This window comes from Ostrea edulis, chromosome 1 (genome assembly GCF_947568905.1).
Source record: "Ostrea edulis chromosome 1, xbOstEdul1.1, whole genome shotgun sequence".
Taxonomy (NCBI): domain Eukaryota; kingdom Metazoa; phylum Mollusca; class Bivalvia; order Ostreida; family Ostreidae; genus Ostrea; species Ostrea edulis.
Genome location: NC_079164.1, coordinates 47,458,029 through 47,474,333, shown reverse-complemented (window position 1 = coordinate 47,474,333; position 16,305 = coordinate 47,458,029). Strand labels below are relative to the sequence as shown.

General features: G+C 36.2%; 2 protein-coding genes across 9 annotated transcripts in view; one reads left to right on the top strand and one right to left on the bottom strand.

Moving 5' to 3' along the window:
- Positions 1 to 11,097: 11,097 nt before the first annotated feature.
- LOC125652189 (ubiA prenyltransferase domain-containing protein 1 homolog) lies at positions 11,098 to 12,290 on the bottom strand. The gene has a single exon (XM_048881197.2). It carries the CDS (start codon positions 12,186 to 12,188, stop codon positions 11,202 to 11,204), a length of 987 nt encoding a protein of 328 aa, XP_048737154.1. The 5' UTR covers positions 12,189 to 12,290; the 3' UTR covers positions 11,098 to 11,201.
- Positions 12,291 to 12,363: 73 nt separating this feature from the next.
- The window catches only part of LOC125652020 (serine/threonine-protein kinase mTOR-like), a 52,599-nt gene continuing 48,657 nt past the window's right edge, over positions 12,364 to 16,305 (top strand). The window contains exons 1-5 of one of the 8 annotated variants that reach the window (XM_048880918.2): positions 12,364 to 12,474; positions 12,722 to 12,995; positions 13,162 to 13,397; positions 15,573 to 15,674; positions 16,182 to 16,280. In XM_048880918.2, coding sequence (XP_048736875.2) covers positions 12,764 to 12,995; positions 13,162 to 13,397; positions 15,573 to 15,674; positions 16,182 to 16,280 — 669 coding nt within the window. In that variant the 5' untranslated portion in view covers positions 12,364 to 12,474; positions 12,722 to 12,763. Of the gene's footprint in view, positions 12,488 to 12,604; positions 12,996 to 13,161; positions 13,398 to 15,572; positions 15,675 to 16,181; positions 16,281 to 16,305 lie in introns of those variants that run through there. The other 7 variants (XM_048880935.2, XM_048880903.2, XM_048880911.2 and 4 more) reach the window with 7 other exon arrangements.

Sequence of the window (16,305 nt, the reverse complement as noted above, 5' to 3'; positions counted from 1 at the left end):
CTATTTTAAAATCAGAAATATCAAGATATTGCATCAATATTCGATGGGAATTTTTTAAAATCAATATTTAAAACACGATGCGTGACAGTGATCCAGTCACAGTTTAATTACCACTGAATATATACAATGAGATAGTGACGTCAGAAATTCCTGATTAAGCACCGTCAGTACAATTTTTGTTAGTCTATCTCCACTGACCAGTGACACGAAACCGGAAGATGACTGTCCGCCAACTGGGGCACGTTATTTATAGCGATGTCAAGAGAACAGTTTTTAAATATCATTTGGTTAAAGCCATATCTGCCTTAATCTTTGGATTTTATCGCAGGAATAAAAACATGTGTTTTATATCAATCTATATATTAATAAGTTATACACTGTATGCAAATTACATGTATGCGATTTAACTCAATCGATTTAAAAGTAATGAAGCTAAATCCCTATGTATTCCCCGAGTCTATAGCACGCCATATTTATTCCTCTATACAAGGCCTAAAGATATCTTACATAATTTATGAGATATATTCTATTTTCAATAAGATATCTAATACATTTTATAAGATATATCACATATCTACAGTTTATAAGATATCTCAAAAAATATAAAAGATATTTTATAAACTATATAAGATATCTCATAAACTTTACAAAATATCTTGTATATTAAACAAGATATCTTATTAAGTTTATGGGATATCTTAATATGTACATACGATGTGACTGTTGGACCGAGCGAAACATGAAATGGTCATTGGCGTTCATATTTAAGTACAATAAATTATAATTTACTTTAAAATAGATACTAATGCTAATTTAATAATTTTTGCTTCGTCTTCAAACACGGTCACGCCGTAAGACATATTAGAAGGTACAACTTCGCGGTTCACAGATTCAGTGAAACCTTGGCCGGAACGAAAATTTCAGTGAAACCCGGAACCCAAATTATGATTCTAAGGTTCCGGCCGGAACGCGAAAGAAACCCAAATGAGCCGTCAATTGAGATTGGTGGGTTGGAAAGGAGACTCTTTTATATCAGGTGTAGGCAATCTGACAGAATGTTCTAAGTTTTCTGTTCCGTCCTTGTCCAGTTTTTGCTTTTTGGGCGTTGAAAAGTATGACTTGGACTATCTTCAAGCTCAGATTTCTCACGTTTTAGATCTCCATCACCCATTCTGAATGTAGAAAGATTTTCGAGCGTATATTGAAGCTCCGCTTCATAACCGCTTTCCAAATAAGAGCTGCTAGGGTTTCTTGAACCCTCGGCAAGAACATCCGATGGAACACAGAGAACAAAGTGGTTAGAAGACCAATTCTGTCGTACCACATTGGATGTATGAGTTCACATCAGACATATTTCATTAGAAGACACATCGTAGTCCTTGAACGGCTTTATTAGCTGATTATGGTAGTCTCTGCTGATAGCAGCATTTATTATCTCTGGGAAAATGCTTCGGATGGGTCTACAAATTGCATTGCAAACAGCATAAATGTGCAGCTACGAGGAATTTTCGCCTAACTTTGCAGTTTTAAGAATGTCATTCTGCAGGGATTTTGTTGCGTTACCAGTTTACAAATCTGACTTCCTCTTTGGCTGTCTGTTGGGTGAACAGTTGCTCCGCCATAGCGATATTCTTAGCAAAGCCCTTCAGACAAAAACTTTGTCTGCTGCAGAAGGTTATACCAAATATATGCAGCTGGGATTGTTATTGTTGAAGGGGGCCAGAGTAGAAAATTTTGATAAGGAATTTTAGTTGGTCACAAATTTTTACGATACAGACATCAATGCCAAAAATTTGAGAATTCAATTTCAAACACTCAGGTGCAACCCCTCCAAAGACATTACTCCTTCCATTCAGACAAAAACTGAATTTATATTACTGTATAGCGAAATTGCAGTTTTGATTGAAGTTCTTGTAATGCCAGCAACAAATGCTACCAGAGAAAGAATGTTCAGCACACTGCTCCGCATCAAATCGTATCAACTATGACTCAAGTTAGAGTAAATAACCTGGCGATCCTTCACGTATATCAAGAGGAGACCGAGAATCTGATTCGGGGCGTGGTAAATGAATTTGTTAGCGAGAATTAACACAGGCTATCAGTTTTTGAAAAATTCTATTGAAAGGACTAAAAAGTTGTGACATTTTGATGAGCCAATAGCCAAGTCCTGTGGCTCCTCATGTACTGTAGTTTCATTTACAATTTGTATATGAATTAAATAGGAAGTACTTAGCTTGTGTGTGTGCTCGACGTAGAAACTTTTTTGTTCGTTTAGCCCCCCCCCCCCTTTCAATTTGCTTCCGTCGCCTATGCTTTGGATATCATCGTAGGAATAAAAAATATGTGTTTTACTTTTTTTTACCCAGGGACCTGGGGCGGATCCAGGAATTGCGGTTAAGGGGCGCAACTTTATGAGGACAGGGGGTCTGTGGGCCGTCTTGAGGCCCCCAGTGGTTCCGGGTGCAAGCACGAAGGCATATCGTAGCGGCTAGCCTAGGGGCTAGGTATGGTGGCCAGTTACTCTGCATTCATCTGAAAGCGCATCGTTGGAAACCCACGGTTGATTACGCTTCGTTCCTCTCTCCATCACCCGTGGGTCCATTCATTCCTACTCGCACGTAGGAAAAATAAATGTAACGTGTAGCGGTCACCAATCTTGCCGAGGTTTTAATTCTTTTTCCAGGTTATTTTCCGCTTAATGTGCATTTCTTCACTAAATAAAAGTTTTAAAATGTCATTGCATATGTTCTCCAGTTTCCATTCTTACTCTGGTGTGTCATACATCCTTAATATAAGTTCTATGAAAATGAAATGAAACGAGGAATAACAAACATTTGCATGAATTCATCATAATGAATGTGAAAATCTCTGGGTACCTGCAAAGTGCGAAACGAAACGAAATCTACCGAAACGAAACGAAATCTACCGAAATGAAACACACCGAAACGAAACGAAACCTACCGAAACGAATCGAAACAAATTGTATAACCCAACTCTTTTAATTATAATAATTAAAAACGGTATCTTAGGCCCCTGTGAAAGTTACCACATATAAATAAAATTCGCCTCCCCTTTGATGTAGGCTTTCGGCTTGACTGATACAAAGTTTTAAAAGTTGGAAGAGGGGGATGAGTAAGCACAAAGTACATATACGAAGTTGATTAAATACCATGTGTAATTAGTTTTGGTCCATAAATTTCAAAACGGGGGGTTACAGTCTCAGAGGTCTGGGGAAACACACTAAACGAGGGTGGGGTCGCCGGCGTTGGGTCCACCTTTGGGCAATAAATACATGTTTCAGTATTTTTTTTATCTATGTATACATGTGGATATTGTGTATTTGTATGTAGTATATCAAACCAGGGCCGTAAATTACATGGAGGCGGAGGAGGCAGCTGCCTCCTCCAACTTTTGAGCCAAAAAAAATTAAAATTTAAAGTTCATTACAATTTATGTTGTTTCCAATAACTAAGAACATGATACCTCCCTTAAAAAGCATTCCAAATCTTTCTTTTAGAATGAGTTAGTCAAGTAACATCTTAGAAGGCCCTAGAATCAAGGATTTTGCACGAAACGTGTTCAGTGTGCACAAAATGTGCTCAGCGTCAGACCCCCGCCTAATTTCCTGCCTCCTCCAAATTGAAGGTTAATTTACGGCCCTGCAAACGGTGGATTCTGAGTGTGTCCTCCCTTTCTCTTTGTAATTTCTGCTTCTCTTGTTCATAAGCCTTTTGATTTTACAAAATTCTCACCCCCTCCTGATATTATTGCATAAACATCTCCGTTTTCCGTCCCGTTTTCAATTCCCCGTCTTAGCAACATCCTAAATGTATAGAGTTATCTTTAGACTCACTACATATCAATAATAATCTTTAATAATACATGTATATATATCTTACCGAATTGCATTCATATAATATTAATATGGTATACTATATTTAATGTTTTTCCATTATTGAAAGTACTCGCACCTCAGCAGTTAGAGATAAAATAAGGTGTTAAGAGTTCTTCCTGCTTTCAACTTTCTCAGACACTAGCTTCTTCAAATAATGTATCTATACCCAAAGGCGGATCCAACGCCGGTGGTCCCACCCCTCGTTTAGTGTGTTTCCCCAGACCTCTGAAATTGTAACCCTCCGTTCTGAAATTTATGGATCCGAAACTAATTGCACATGGTATTTAATCAACTTCCGATATGTACTTTGTGCTGACCCCCCCCCCCCCCCCCCCCCTTTCCAACTTTTAAAACTTTGTATCAGTCAAGCGGAAATCCTACATCAAAGGAAAGGCGAATTTCATTTACATGTGGTAACTTTCACAGAGGCCTAAGATACCATTTTTAATTATTATAATTAAAAGAGTTCGGTTATACAATCTGTTTCGTTTCGTTTCGGTAGGTTTCGTTTCGTTTTGGTAGATTTCGTTTCGTTTCGTTTCGCACTTTACAGGTACCCGAATATATCTATGAACAGGTTTCATTCAAGACTAAATGATATTATTAAATTTTCGTAGCAGAATGAATATCACTTCGCAATAGTCGTGAGTTTCTTATGAGCGTGTTTTACTGTATCCCCTCTTCGTTGGAGAAACATTCTGAAATGTGGTTATTTACTCTGGGGGTTAAGTACGCATTTTTTCACGTCCAACATTACGGGGGGGGGGGGGGGGGGGGGGGGGGGGGGGTGTTACGCACTTCTTATGTGACCAAGTAATTTCCCCCCACGCGTAAATAACTATTTTACATTATAACTTATGAATCCTTTCATATATTGACTTCAAACATAATTAAAATAGTGTTGAAGAAGTGCATGGCCCCTTACCTTTTAATCTTGCCCTTTTCCAAAGGGTTCAAGGAATTATATACAAAAACGAGTACCGCAAACAGTACATCATACGGCCGTTGGACGGAAATGACAAAATTTCGGTGCAATATCTGTATCCATAATGAGAAAAAGTCCAGGAAACTTTCTGATCTACTTTTATTCATAAAGCTGAGATGCAAACAGAATCAGTATTTCTCTGATAGGACGGAACCTGTGACTACATTTCAGGGCAATTGCAACATCGATAACGAAAAGAAAAAAATCTGGAAAACTGTTTGATCTTCTTTTAGCCCCACAATAGGTCAGTTTGCAACACTCCAGGTGAAGATAACGAATAGTGATCAATCTCATAACTCCTATAAACAATACAAAATAGATAGTTGGGCAAACAGTGACCCCTGGACACACCAGAGGTGGGATCAGGTGCCTAGGAGGAGTAATCATCCCCTGTTGACCGGTCACACCCACCGTGAGCCCTGTATCTTGATCAGATAAACGGAATTATCCGTAGTCAAAATCAGTGTGCCAAGAACGGTCTAACAATCGGTATGAAACATGTCATACAGCATTTGACCCAATGATAGGTTGTATTGGCAAACTAAATCGTTATAACGATCATAGAATTTGCAAAATGCTGACTTTAAACGAGACTGTTGTCAGTAGCTTGCCTTGATTTAAAAACTGACCATATGCAGAACAAATTCTTGCGTATCGAATCAGTTGAGAGATATAAACACCATATGCAGGTGATAATGGAATATTGCTACATAAATATAGGAATTTGACGATGAAGAACCTGGAATCATCCCGTTTGTCATAAAGTTGAGTTGTTAATTTGCCGTTAATATCTACTTATAATAAGATATCTAAGTATAAAGCAGAAGTGGACGACTCTGTGGTGTCTTTTATTTCGAGCTCACAGGGATATATCGAATCAACATATGAATGAAAGTTTTTATTGTTAATAGATAAAACGTCGATATATCTAAATGTCGAATTGAAGGCCAGAGCAAGATATTTTTTTCTTCTTACGTAGAAGATTTTTAATAAATTCTGCTTCATATGAATATAAAAACAGTTCAGCTAACAAAGGAGCACAAGTCCTGCCCATGGGAATTCCAACGGACTGTTGGAAGAACTGATCACCAAAGACTACGAAGACATTGTCAATGAGGAACTCTTAACATATTTTTTTATTTCAACTTCAGAGTACTTGTGCATGGAATCAAAGTGGTGTTTAACAAAGTAATTTTTTAGATGACTGATCACGAGATATGAATATTTCCGTTTTCCATTTTAGTTGAAGAAACTGTCTATGATGTCAAAAAGTTTAGTCTTTAATTCATTGTGAGGAATGGTCGTGTAAAGTGTTGAAAAGTCATAGGTTTTGATTTGAGGAAAGTTTTTCCGATTTCAAGTTTACAATTTTTAAGAATCCACATTTGATTTACACCACTTCTGGCATATGTAGTCGCACAGTACGTTTGAAGTTTCTCCTTTACAGCTGTTAATATTTTTGTGAGGAGCAAAGATAGGGGATTGGTATAGCACTTACCGGATCCAGCAATGCAAGGTGAAGATAACGAACAGTGATCAATCTCATAACTCCTATAAGCATGCAATACAAAATAAATAGTTGGGCAAACACGGACCCCTGGACACGCCAGAGGTGGGATCAGGTGCCGAGGAGGAGTAAGCATCCCATGTTGACCGGTCACACCCGCCGTGAGCCCTATATCCTGATCAGGTAAACGGAGTTATCCGCAGTCAAAATCAGTGTGCCAAGAACAGCTTAACAATCGGTATGAAACACGTCAGACAGCATTTGACCCAATGATAGGTTGTATTGACAAACTAGATCGTTATAACGACCACATAATTTGCGAAAGGCTTGGGGTAATTTATGGAGTGGAGTTGTGGAGTCATGGAGAGGAGTCTCTGTGCTTCATAACTTTATTATCCCCCAACTGTCCCTAGTAATGTAACTCAACACCCTCATCCGGTACAAATAGGTGCGTTGGAATTTGGTTCAATCTGTTTGTTCTACTTTAGTTGCACACACATCTGTCAAAGCCCCTTCATCCCCTTAGGTGTGAGGAAAATTTTCCTGTCACAAGCACCAAGAATGAGGTCAAATTTATGACCTGCAATGTCAGATAATCTCTTCATCATTTTAACACTGTGTAAATGCATGGCCTTGGTAATGGCATTTCCTAAATTCATGTGTTTTTATTAAAATAGCTGAGGATTTTTTTTTTAATCAATTATAGATTGATATAACCTATCAATATTATTGATCAATTGACAGGAGTAAATCTTGTTTTTGTTTTTTTTATAAAGTTAATAGTTATCTGGGACACCTATTCACAGATGTGATAAGGGCCCGGTCCAATTAAACTGTGTCCACAACAGTGCGAAGTAGATCAAAGAGTAGCTGTGTTACATTCCAGGGCTGATTATATAATACACGCACTCAGTAGTTAAATTTCAAACAATAGGTTACTGGTTAAGAGTTGCAAAATCATGATCAGTTTCTGCATTCAGTAATGCATGTTTTTTTTAAATTTTATTTGTAAGCATTTCTATATCAAAGTCCTGTGTTGTGGTTTGTAAATGTATATTTTATACCGGTACATGATAAACATGAATATTTTATTCATTGACTCCACTCCATGACTCCACTCCACTCCACTCCATAAATTACCCCAAGCCTTTGCGAAATGCTGACTTCAATCGAGACTGTTGAAACCCCTGTACCATCAACTTGTTTGTCAGTAGCTTACCTAGATTTAAAAACTGACTATACGAAGAACAAACTCTTGCATAATGAATCAGTTGAGATATATAAACACCATATGCAGGTGATAATGGAATATTGCTACATAAATATGGGAAGTTGACAATGGAGAAGCTGAAATAATCCCGTTTGTCATACAGTTGAGTTGTCAGTTTGCCGTTAATGTCTACTTTCAATAAAATATCTAAGTATGAAGCAAAAGTGGATGACTCTGTGGTGTCCTTTATTTCGAGCTCACAGGGATATATCAAATCGACATATGAATGAAAGTTATTATTGTTAATAGACAAACCGTCATTGATATATCGAAATGTCGAATTGAAGGTCACACAGCGAGAGATTTTTTCTTCTCGCGTAGAATTTTTGAATAAATTCTACTTCATATGAATATAGAAACAGGTCAGCTAAAAAAGGAGCACAATTCATGCCCATGGGAATTCCAACAGACTGTTGGAAGACCTGATCACCAAGGACCACGAAGATATTGTCAGTGAGGAACTCTAGCATATTTTTTATACTTGTGCGTGGAATCAGAGTGGTGTTTAACAAAGTAAGTTTTTGAATGATTGATCACTAGATATGAATATTTCCGTTTTCCATTTTTGTTGAAGCAACTGCCTATGATATCAAAAAGTCTAGTCTTTAATTTATTGTGAGGAATGATCGTGTATAGTGTTGACAAATCATTGGTTTTAATGTTATTGATTTGGGAAAAATTCTGCGATTTCAAGTTTAATAAAAGTCCTTTGTAAGGGTTTTTATGTAGTTTAGAAATCCAGTATACGTACTGTAACTCATATTCATTTGACCCATTGACTGAAATGGAAACTGAACTTGTATCCCCCCCCCCCCCCCGAGAGGAAGCTTGTGACTAAAATTCAGTGCAATATCTGTATCCATAACAAAAAAGTCTGGAAAAATGTTTGATCTACTTTTAGCCCTAAAGTAAGTCACAAAGCACCAATCCAAACTCACTCTTATGCTTCTTGAGGGAGACATTGTGACCAAATTCCAATGCTGTACATGCATCCATTACGGAAAAAAGTCTGAAAAACATGACGACGGGCGTATAAAAAAAACCTTGCATCAACTCTTGAAGGGGAAGCATTTCTTGTTAAAAGAAAGACAATATTCTGCCACTAGATTTATCTTGTGGTATAATAGCAGAAGGACCAAGTCTGTGTTTCCAAATCAGGTTTTGCAAACTCTTATTTTTATTTTGTAGGTGGGGTAATGCAAGTTTTTTAGTATACTGGTATGACCTTGAACCCTTTGGAGGTACTAATATATCCATGGTTCACAAGTACATATAGATTATCATGACCTCATTATGGAATTTTACTGTCAATATACACTTTAGACAAGTTTTAATGGGGACATCATACTTGTCTCGACATTCTATTCTAGTTAAGTTCTAGTTTTTTTGATGACCCTGGAGGTTCGCTATAACTGTGTTTTACTGTATTGATTTCATAAAGCTAACACCAATGACTGATTATAGAAGATTGACATACTTCAGTCGGAAAACAATCACTAAAGGCTCTGGTTCAGAAGCTAAAACAGTGTTTAGTTGCCATTCAAATTTATTACAGTAGCAATGCATTTATAGTTTTTGCTAAATAAAACTGTCATGTTTTGACTGATAACCCCAAGCTGAAAGCACAGTTGTAATGGGGCAGAGATTAGGTGCAAATGATTATGCTATGCTTCTTTGTCAGTGAAAACTGCCTACCATGACATGCTCTGAGAGATAAATTTGGTGTTGAATTTGACAAAATGGCATATTAGGCAGGATGTCAGATTACATAGTGTAAAGAACATGGAAAAATATAAATATGATTGGAATTCAGTGAAATGGATTACAGAGGTGTTGTTCCAGACAGGTTTAACTGTATTACACATCCATGTGAAAAGGGAAATCAATTATGACCCATTCCTTTCAATCTAATTAAAATTTGATCCTTTGATCCGCTCACGTATATCACTACACAATATTCGGTTGCCATATTTGTTGTTTTCCCGAACTTTTTGTTTATCGAATGCAAATATCAAAGAGTTCTATGATTGGATGAACATATCGATGAATATGCATGATTAAAAGGTCACTAGATTTGACCTCTATGTGGTTTTGCTAGATCCTTGTGTAGCGATATACATGAGCGGATCAAACGATCTAATTTTAATTAGATTGCATTCCTTTTAATAACATAAAGATATCATGGTTCTTCCCATTACAAGTCTTTATGTGAAATATGGTGTAAATCACATAAGGCCCGGAAACCATTTTTCTATATCAATGTGGTACATCATACACATATAAAATATCATTTGAAATAATTAAAAACTCACTTGGAATCAGAAGCATTACTTTGACAAAGTAATTTAATGATCACTTTTGAAAACTGAATCAATTTTAATTAATCATGTTAATATGATTACTTTTAGATACTATATTGATTGTGACTGATTATTACATGTATATTCAAAGTGATCAGATTCAAGTCTGCCACATAACTGATAGGGATCATCCTCATTTTATGACCGGTCTTTGTGTGAAGTATGGCAATTCCAGGTGAAAGGACACAATGTGTTTGTGAAACATTGATGCACCTGCATGGCTAAACTCTAAGGTCAAGAACTGAAAAAGTTTGATACGAAAAGAAGGTCTTGTCACAAGGAGGAATATGCATATGAAATATGAAAGCCCTATCACCACCGATTCAAAAGTTATGGCCAAAGTTGTAGTTCTTTAAAAGTAGGTCAAACTCCAAGGTCATGGGGTCAAAACATTTGCTACCAAAAGATAGATATTGTCATAAAGAATATGCATGTGAAAAATGAAAACCCTATCACCATCCATTCAAAAGTTATGGCCAAGGTTAAAATTTTTGTGATAAAACAGACAAATTAAAAATATGCCCTAAAATCTCCAATTATGGGGCATAAAAATCACTTAAACTCTAAAAACCAATCTGTCTATGGACAGATGGACGGACAATCTGATTCCAATATACCCCCACAACTATGTTCCAGGAGGTATACCAATGAAAAATTATAGGCCTGTATTACCATACTGTACCACTTTATGCTATTTTAACTTGACAGAATTGAAGTATGATACAATGTTATTTGAGAACTGAAGGAATATCTAATAATGAGAGCATATAAATGTACCTAAGTTAAGTCTGTGACATTCTTAGACTACATAAATGATAGTGATAGGGGCACTTAAAGGAGCAGAATATTACTATTACTCAAGCAAACATAGCATAATATTTGTATCATAAGTTCATAAAACAATTGCATGAAAGCTATTCACAGGCAGTGTATATACATTGTACATAGTATTACATGTACCAAAGTATTTGACAGCGCATTTTACAAGTCAGTTCCGAGTCATTTTATACAATTACAGCACAACGAACATTCCAAAGCTACATAATTCACCTGGTGTGTGATTCAAAATCTTCAAAACTATTACAGTTTATGAAACTTTATTTTCTTACACAATTCAAGAATATGCAACTGCTGGTGAGCAGTATGCATGTACCAAACATAACCACATAGAAGTATTTAAAAATCTAAAGAACAAACACAGATTTGTTAGACAGCATACAACCTATAGTAGATAAAATTCCCAAAATTAAATTTAATTTTGCGACTCTTTGTGGAAGTTTCTGTAAATTGTCATCTCGAAACACTCGCTCCAAACTGAAGGCCTCTGGTACACAAACTAATGGCATGAACATCCAGGAGGACAAATGAAGTCCCATCAACACAAATATGATGAATGGCACAAATAATAAAAATGCAAAGAAGAAATAAGAACCAGTTTTCCCTAAAAGAATTGCCATTGTAACAATTCCAGCCTTACGGTCCGACTCCATATCTCTTGTGTTGTTTGCATGGAGAATAGATTCTGTATTTAATGCTAATGGCAGTGCATATAGTATAGGCATCATTGATAAATGCCCTGTTTGACTTAGGTATGCGAACATAACTGTAAGTGGGCCAAATGACAGAAATATCAACAAATCTCCCAAGGCAATATATTTCAGTCCTAGACCACCAGTGTATAGAAAACTAGATGACAGTCCACCAAAGTACATTAGAGCAAGATGTTCCATCTTCGCTGGAGATATCAATGTCAATATAAAACATCCTAAGCATCCCACGATGTAAAACAAGGCTCCCAGATTTGAAACTACAGCTGGCGGCAAAACATTGTCAACCAATGTTCTATCATCACTTGTTTTCTTGCTATCAATTCCTTTCAAATAATCAAAGTACGTGTTCACTAAGTTCCCAGCTGCATGAACCGACAGCGCTGATAAACAGGTTACCAAAAACACACTCAAGCTGAATTCCGAAGTGGCTTTGTAGGCTAGCGTGCTTCCCAAGGCAACAGGTGTCAACGAAGCTGTGAACGACCACGGACGAAGAGCTACAAAATATTTTCTAAGGCTAAGTGACAACGAAGCCATCCTCGTGGTATCCTTTCTGTCAGTATGGCTGGTGCAATTCTTAGTGCCATTTATATCATCATAATGATCATGTTTCGTATTCATGGCTGAAAATGAAACAGGAAACGTAACATATTTTAGTTGTCGTAATAAGTTTAAGGAGGTAGGACCAGAGCTAGTCAATGATACGCAAATATAGTTTTCAAAATAACAATAAAATTAAACTATATTATTCAATTTTTCAATGATAAGGATATGCATACAATGAATTTATATGTTCAATTGTCGTAAAATATTGTTGACTTCTGGTGCATATGCGCTTGGATGGAAGGAGGGCATGCACAACGCTAGAAGATGCCTTGAATTTTAACATTTTTATCATTGTAAAATTGTGAGTAAGTCTTGTAAGCATTAGTTATGAATTTCTTATAGTTTAACAGTGTAAAAATAATAGGATAAAAAGAGATTAGGATGATGATTATTGTGTGTTTTCCTTGCATGATCCACAGGGGCTTGCTCCCGTTTGAAAAAAAAAAAAAAAATGTAAACAATGATGAATTTCAGGATTCTTTTCAAGTTTTAACAGGAGCAATCCCCTGGCCCTGTGCATGATCTCAGATTGTCAAACGTTGTCACAGGTTAACATCGTTTAGATTTAGCAGGATTATAAAATCATCAGGATGGCACAACACCTTCAGGAAATCATCTCACAGTTTGTCACTAGCCTTAAAAACAAGAATGAAGATGTCAGGAATAAGGCTGCGATGGATCTGTACCGCTTTGTGGTCACTGAGCTAAGGGAAATGCCCTCGGAGTACCACACTACATTTATGGATAAATTCAATCATTTTATCTTCGAGATGGTATCTAGCTCTGATATGAACGAACGTAAAGGTGGCATATTGGCAATAGGTATGTCTAATCATTGAAATTTATTGCTTGTTCAAATATTCGAATAAATGTAGAAAAATTTAGTAATTCAAAGGAATCTTACTATAACAAATAGATTGCTAAGAAAAATGAACTTTATACATGCAATTAAATATAGAATAGCAACAACAACAAATTTCTTTTATAGTTAGTCTCACAGGAGTTGACGTTGGAAATACTTCCACCAGAATCAGCAGATTTTCAAATTACCTACGGAACCTTCTTCCCTCCAATGATGTATCAGTGATGGAGATGGCAGCTCGTGCTGTGGGTTGGCTTGCTTACTCTTCAGGGTCGTATGCTGCGGAGTATGTAGAACATGAAGTGAAGCGTGGACTTGAGTGGTTAACTGGTGATAGACAGGAGAGTAAACGATTAGCTGCTGTAAGTAGCATTCTCCATATACATGTACCTGTAGATAATTACTTCTACAAATTTACTAAAAGCAAGAATCAAACAATTCATTTGATTAATTCAATTGAAAAATAAATTAGTTGTTTTAAGACACTATAATCACTTAGCACTAGTGAAGTTATTCACATTTTTTACACATCTGTTGGGATTCATCTCTTCTTTGTTCACAGCTGCGTGTTCTGTTTATCACATCTTTCTCTTTTGTTGTATTCTGCTCAAATAACTTATCTTCTTTGGAGGTGTAGACATTGTGATGGTTGACAGCATCAGTTGTCCAAAATTCGATCTGGGAGTGCTCATATTTCATATTCTATAATTATTTAAGCTATTATCTGGATGACAAAACTATCTAGTAAGCTCATTCTTATAAACTGCTACTGCTTTGATCTTGCCACGAAACTCCAAGCAAAATCAAAATTACAGATGTGTGCATGTGCAATTATATAATTATTATACTTTCATGTAAAATACTCGAACCTGATTGGTCGAGAAGCATTTGAAAAAACATATTGTTACCCTCTGAGAACAAAAAACACGCGCCCCAGGGTGATAGTATCTAGCAACGGGTAACAGTACTTGACAACGGGTGATATTATAAAAAATTATCACATGCGTCAAATTTATGCGCGTACAGTTTGCCGTAGATTACTAGACGACGTCGTTTGAGCGTTTGTAATAAACACGAGTACCCGCATCGAAATACGAAATATCGCACGACAGTGATTGATCAAATGTCAACAGATGTAAGTTTTTCTGCTTTCCAGTTTACATAACATTCAGTATAATAAAACAAATATTGCATGTATTTGAGGGTAACATTGAAATTTTCACCCCTCGAGAAACCATTGTCAACCTCGGCTACGCCTTGGTTGACAATGGTTTTCTCGGGGTGAAAATTTTCAATGTTACCCTCAACTACATGCAATATTTATATAATGATAGCCTGTGTGTTGAATGTCAGTATTGTAATAGCAATCTACGGCGAACCGTACGCGCATAAATTTGACGCATGTGATAATTTTTTATAATATCACCCGTTGTCAAGTACTGTTACCCGTTGCTAGATACTATCACCCTGAGTCACGTGTTTTCTGTTCTCAGAGGGTAACAATATGTTTTTTCAAATGCTTCTCGACCAATCAGGTTCGAGTATTTTACATGAAAGTATAATAATATAAATTACCATACTATTGACTCCTCTATTTGAGAACAGTTATATATTAGTATATAGTGTTTAAATATACAAAAAGCAAACTCAACATGGAAGTTAGATTTAGAACCAATCCTACATGCATGGCATTTAATAAGTGAAAATAACAGATCATATTCAAACTGTATATATTTCACTATAATCAACAAAATAAAAACAGAATCCACAAATCTGCAATTATTATAAAATGATTGTTTAGTATGCTTTTCTTTTGAGCATATGGATATTAACTCCTGGTCTATCACATCTGATACATGTAGCAGATTAATAAAATATATGGTTGTAATGCTCAATTGCAAATTATCTTTTGATGTAGACGATCAAATGATGTGCTGAAGATTTGTTTATCGTTTACGACTGCAGATACAAGTACACAAAAGGACAATACAGGATCTCAATCGACACATGTTGTTTAACTGACATGTCAGCAAGTAGATAAATTAAACACTAGGGAGGTTTAAATGAGACACAAGGCAGCATAGCTTATGTTTTCTTTACATTTGACACCTTGCTAAAAGTGTTTCAGAAAGAGCCCCCCCCCCCCCCCCCCCCCAAATTTCAGTCGGGATTAACGAAACAATTTATAATGCATTTTAATGTTTTGTAGTAGAAACGGACTGACTGGATCCATAATTTAAATACTAGTATCTGGATTGAAGATTGAAAATAACATGTAAAAATTCAGTTCTCCCAAACATTTGTGCGGATGTTAAAGTGTCTGGATTGTTGGCATCTGGATTAATGAAACCCCACTGTATATTGCACTTTTTTGTGTACACAAAATAACGTGAACATTTTTGGGGTTCTCGTATGATGACTAAGTTTTACAGTGTTTTGTAAATTTAACATGACCGATTTAATTTGAAATGTTGTTTGGGTGCTTCGTATTGGTTATTGTACAGAATGTATAAAATTTGCTTTTTATGAATTTCTAGGTTCTGGTGCTGAAGGAATTGGCTGTTAACACTCCTACATTCTTTTTTCAACAAGTTCAACAGTTTTTTGACTGCATTTTCAATGCTGTAAGGGACCCTAAGGTACAAAAAAATTATATGACATGTACTTTATTTAACATTAAGAAATTGATGATCTGTTATTTATTTCTCAATAAAAGAGCTGAAATTTCAACTTGACATAAAAACCTGAATATTATGAAATATAGGTATAAGGAATAAATGTCTGGGTTGTATTATTTAGATATGTAAAGAAGGGAAGCATTGGCTACTTTCTGGATAGTCAATGTCGCTGGCTACGAAATACCACTTCCATTGTTTCTGTATTCCAAATACAGTGAAACACGGTTATAATGAACACACTTATAACAAATTCACATTTATTGTGAAGTGATATTTATTCCCCTATTAGAGGAAAATAATGAAAATTTCATTCTCTATAATGAAGTTTGAACATAAAAAACTGTTTTTCGATGACCTTGAGGTCCGCTATAACCACGTTTTGCTATAATACAAATGTAGACATCTCTTCTTAAGTTACATTTATTACAGTGTATAAATTTTAAAAATCTTGATTTATTTCACATGTAGCCAAATATTCGAGAAGGAGCAGTGGCAGCTCTGAGAGGAGCCCTGGCAGTAACTTCACAGCGGGAGAGCAAGGCCACACAGAAGGCACAGTGGTACAAGGTATGGTCTGTTGGGTGGATTCGTG